At 66.9% G+C, this 4,327-nt stretch overlaps 1 protein-coding gene across 1 annotated transcript; it reads left to right on the top strand.

Moving 5' to 3' along the window:
• The first annotated feature begins 722 nt into the window (after positions 1 to 722).
• Positions 723 to 3,135, top strand: LOC144674633 (homeobox and leucine zipper protein Homez-like). Its single transcript, XM_078535889.1, has one exon. The coding sequence runs from the start codon at positions 765 to 767 to the stop codon at positions 3,123 to 3,125; it is 2,361 nt and encodes a 786-aa protein (XP_078392015.1). The 5' UTR covers positions 723 to 764; the 3' UTR covers positions 3,126 to 3,135.
• The last annotated feature ends 1,192 nt before the right edge of the window (positions 3,136 to 4,327 follow it).

Raw genomic sequence — 4,327 nt, 5'->3', positions numbered from 1 at the left:
TTTCTTTGTTCCCCACTACTACTTCTCCAGCGTCATTTTCCAGCGGCCCAATGTCCACTTTTGCCTCTCTCTTACCCTTTATATATCTAAAAAAACTCTTGCAATCTTCTTTTATATTACTGGCTAGTTTACCCTCATATTTAATCTTCTCCCTCCTTATTTCTTTTTTAGTTGTCCTCTGTTGGTCTTTGTAGGCTTCCCAATCCCCTGGTTTCCCACTGCTCTTCACTGCATTGTATGCTTTCTCTTTAGCTTTTATGCTGTCCCTGACTTCCCTTGTCAGCCATGGTTGCCTCGTCCTCCCTTTAGTATGCTTCTTCTTCCTAGGGGTCAATTTTTGCTGTGTCTCCCAAATTACTCCTAGAAACTCCTGCCATTGCTGTTCCACTGTCTTTCCTGCTAGGCTCATCTCCCAGTCAATTCTGGCCAGCTCCTCCCTCATGCCTCTGTAGTTGCCTTTATTCAACTGTAATACCCTTACATCTGATTCCAGCTTTTTCCTCTCAAATTGTAGGGTAAATTCTATCATATTATGGTCACTTCCTCCTAAGGGTTCCTTCACCTCAAGCTCCCTTATCAAATCTGCCTCATTACACATCACTCGAAGTCAAGAGTTCGGTTGGGGGTTGGGGGGGGGCAGAGGAGGGAGGGAGGCTTAATGGCGCAGGTCACATGCCCTGACCGTTTCTCTCTCTCTTTCTCTTTCTGTTTTGACCCGCAGGTATGCAGCTCCGCTAGCCGCCGGACGCCACTCTCCCTCCGGCATGGCAGCCAAACGCAAGTACAGCGCACCCTGCCCCACCGAGTGGAGGCCGGCAGAGCGGGGACCGGCCGAGTGCGAGGAAGCGGCCTGGGCCAGGGCCGTCGGTGCCCCCGAGGTGGTGTACGACCGGATCAGGGACCGCGAGCGGGCGCTGGGCGCCGGCCGCCGGTGGTTGACCGAGGACGAGGGGGACGAGGAGTTGGGGGAGGACGAGGACGACGACGAGGACGAGGACGACGACGATGACGACGAGGAGGGGCCGGAGGGCTACCACTGCCAGATCTGTGGCTACCACACCGACCAGCTGCAGCCCTTCAACGTCCACCTGCACTCTGCCCACCCGACCGTGGTGCTGCAGGAGCTCTACGGGCTGCTGGGCCTGACGGCAGGCCCCGTCCCTGGCCTGGGCCCCCCCGGAGGCCTCGCCCCCGGCCTGGGCCCCCCAGGAGGCCTCGCCCCCGGCCTGGGCCCCCCAGTAGGCCTCGCCCCCGGCCTAGGCCCCGCAGTAGGCCTCGCCCCCGGCCTGGGCCCCCCAGTAGGCCTCGCCCCCGGCCTGGGCCCCCCCGGAGGCCTCGCCCCAGGCCTGGGCCCCCTCGTAGGCCTCGCCCCCGGCCAGGGTCCCCCAGGGTGCCCCGTCCCATGCCAGGGCAGGTCCGGAGGCCCCTCCGCCGGCCCGGTCCACCGGCAAGGCGGGAAGGGCGAGCGGGGGCGGCCGAACATTGTGCACATTGACCTGACGGGCGAGGACGAGGCGGGCGAGCAGGGCCCAGGCCGCGAGGAGGAGGAGGAGGAGGAGGAGGCCGGGCCTGGGCCGGCCCCCGAGCCCGCCCCGGCCCCCTCGCTCAAGCAACCGGGGCCCCTGACGGCGGCCGCCCGGGAGCTGGCGCCCGGCCTCGAGCCGGACGCCGAGGGGCCCTTGGCCGAGGCCTTCAGCCGCTTCCCGTACCCGAGCCCGGACGAGCTGGCCCGCTGCGGCCTGTCGGCGGGGCTGCCGGCCGAGCGGGTGAGGGTCTGGTTTGCGGTGCAGCGGCTGCGACACGGCATCAGCTGGACGCCCGAGGAGGTGCGGGAGGCCCGGGACAAGCTGTGGCACAAGCCGGGCACGCTGAGGCTGCCCGTCCCGCCGCTGGCCCTGCTGGCTGACCGTCCGCCCGGCCTGGCCCCCGTGCCCGGCCCCACCGAATCCTGGGCCTCGGCGGGCCTCGTGGAGGCCCCGGACGGGGCCCCGGGGCCCCCGAGGGGAGGGGGCGGCCTCCTCCCCGGCAGCCCCAAGAGGGCCCGCACCTCGCCCGACGGTGCCGACTCCCCCGAGGCCCAGGGCTGCCCGCCCCGGGCCCCGCCGCTGTCCAGCGAGAGGCGCTGGCGGAAGACCAAGGGCCAGCTGGCCACGCTCAAGAGCAGCTTCGCCCGGGACCGCTACCCGGACGAGGCGGAGATGCAGAGGCTGCAGGCCCGCACCGGGCTGGGCAAGCCGGAGATCAAGCGGTGGTTCAGCGACAGCCGATACCAGCTGCGCGGCCTGCCCTCCTCCTACTTCCAGCTGCGACGCGCCGGGGTCCCGGCCTGGCAGCGCAATGGCCGGCCCCTGCCCCGGGCTGAGGCGGGCGGGGACGCCCTCGACTGCCTGGGCCAGGTCTCGCCGGCGGCCCGGCGCGAGGCGGTGGGGGGTGGGTGTGCCGATTCGAACCAAAGAAAGGCCGAGGTTGGCGGTCGGGGGGAGGGGGGGGAGGAGGAGGAGGAGGAGGACACCGCCGCCGCCAAGGCCCTGGGCCTGCCCGGGAGCTCTGTCACCGTGGAGACGGCCTCGGCCTGCCGCGCCCAGGCCTCGAGCCAGGCCCCGGCCCCCTCGCCGGGCCGGCCCAGGAAGACCAAAGAGCAGCTGGCCGTCCTGAAGGCCTTCTTCCTGCGCTCGCAGTGGCCCAGCGGCGACGACTACACCCGGCTGGTGGAGCAGACGGCCCTGGCCCGCGCCGACATCATCCAGTGGTTCGGCGACACCCGCTACGCCCTGAAGAACGGGCAGCTCAAGTGGGTGCACCGCGGCTCCACGGCCTTCGTGGCGGCCGGGCCGGGGGCCGAGGCGGAGACCGGGCCCGGAGCGGACTGCGGGCCCCTGGAGGAGTACGCGAGCCGGCACGGCGGCCGCCTGCGGCAGGACGACCTGTACCGGCTCTGCGTGGAGACCCGGATGAGCGCCCAGCAGGTGGCCGAGTGGTTCCGCCGACGGCGGAGGCCCCGGCCCCTGGATCCGGAGGACGGCGGGTCCGAGGAGGACAGGCCGGCGGAGGAGGGCGGAGGCAGAGGGCCGGGCGAGAGGCAGCCGGACCATGTCGGGGGCCACATCGTCAGGGTGACGCTTTAACCCCACCCTCCTCCCCCCTCCCGCCGCCCCGTCGGTGGCGGGAGCGAGGAGCGTGGGCAAACCTATCCAGGGAAGGGCCAACTCTATCCGGACCAGGGAGGGCGCAATTCCACCCGGGGGTCAACTTTGCCTGGGTTTATTTTGGATCGGCGGTGAGGGGGATCAAGGTGGGATCGGGAAGCTTTCCATTCCCCTTGTTGATGCCACCGCCCCCCTCCTCCCGTCCAACCTTACCACCCTCGCCTCCTCAATGTTTACGCGCCGGCCCCTCCCTCCCTCACTCCCTCCTCTTTCCCCCCCCCCCCCCCCCCCCCATCCTCCGCAGTGTGAGGCCCCTGTTCCTGGCCTGTTGCCCTCCTGGCGTTGGATCCCTCGTCCGGTCCAGTGCATGGTTTCTCTGCTCCCCGCCTCCCACCCACTCCCTCTGACCCTGCCTTTGGGTAGGGGGGGGTGGGGGGTGGAGTCTTAGATCCCGCTGGGAACTCCCAGCGACAACTCCCCTTCCATCGGTCCGTGTCGGGCTAGCCGATCCTGGCTGCGGGATGTGGCACGGGGGAGGAGGGTTTGTGAGGGTGAGGGGTATGAGGGGGATGCGGGGCAAGCTACAGGGAAGAAGGGGTCAGGAGCAGGTGGGGGAAGGAGGTCAGCGTTGGTGGAACCCATGTCCTATCCAGGGGCCGGCACCTTTTGGGGGCGGGCGTTGGAGGAGTTTAGGAAGTAGGGGGGGAGGGAGAGGACTCCTGAGGCCTACCTCCGCGGTTGCAGGGGCCAGCGTCGGCGACCGAGCGACCTCCCGCTCCGACCGTACCCTCCCGCCGGCACGGCGACAGTCTGGACGCTCCGAATGGGTGAAGCCGGGGTGGGAAAACTACAGGTGCTACAGGACTCCTCTCTCTCTATGCAGACCGACGAGAGCAACGTTCCCTTCCCTGCTCCGCTGCCGACCACACCACGATCTGCCCCCGGCTCGCCGAACCCATCTCATCTCCCTTGTCGCCGCCACCTCCTCGACCTCCTTTTGTTGAACTTTTCGTTAAGTTAAAAAAAAGAAAAGATTTGAACAACCAAATGTGTCTCTGAGCCAGTTTTAGCGTCGGGTTTATCCCGAGCGATTATGCGGACTGATGAAGTGTTGTGATTTCCAAAAACGAACAAACGTACAAAAAAAAAAAAAAAAAATCTTTTATAAAATAACCTGCCTC

Source organism: Cetorhinus maximus, unplaced genomic scaffold (genome assembly GCF_964194155.1).
Source record: "Cetorhinus maximus unplaced genomic scaffold, sCetMax3.hap1.1 HAP1_SCAFFOLD_731, whole genome shotgun sequence".
Classification (NCBI taxonomy): domain Eukaryota; kingdom Metazoa; phylum Chordata; class Chondrichthyes; order Lamniformes; family Cetorhinidae; genus Cetorhinus; species Cetorhinus maximus.
The sequence above is the reverse complement of the archived record's forward strand: the minus strand, read 5'-3'. Positions and strand labels throughout refer to the sequence as shown.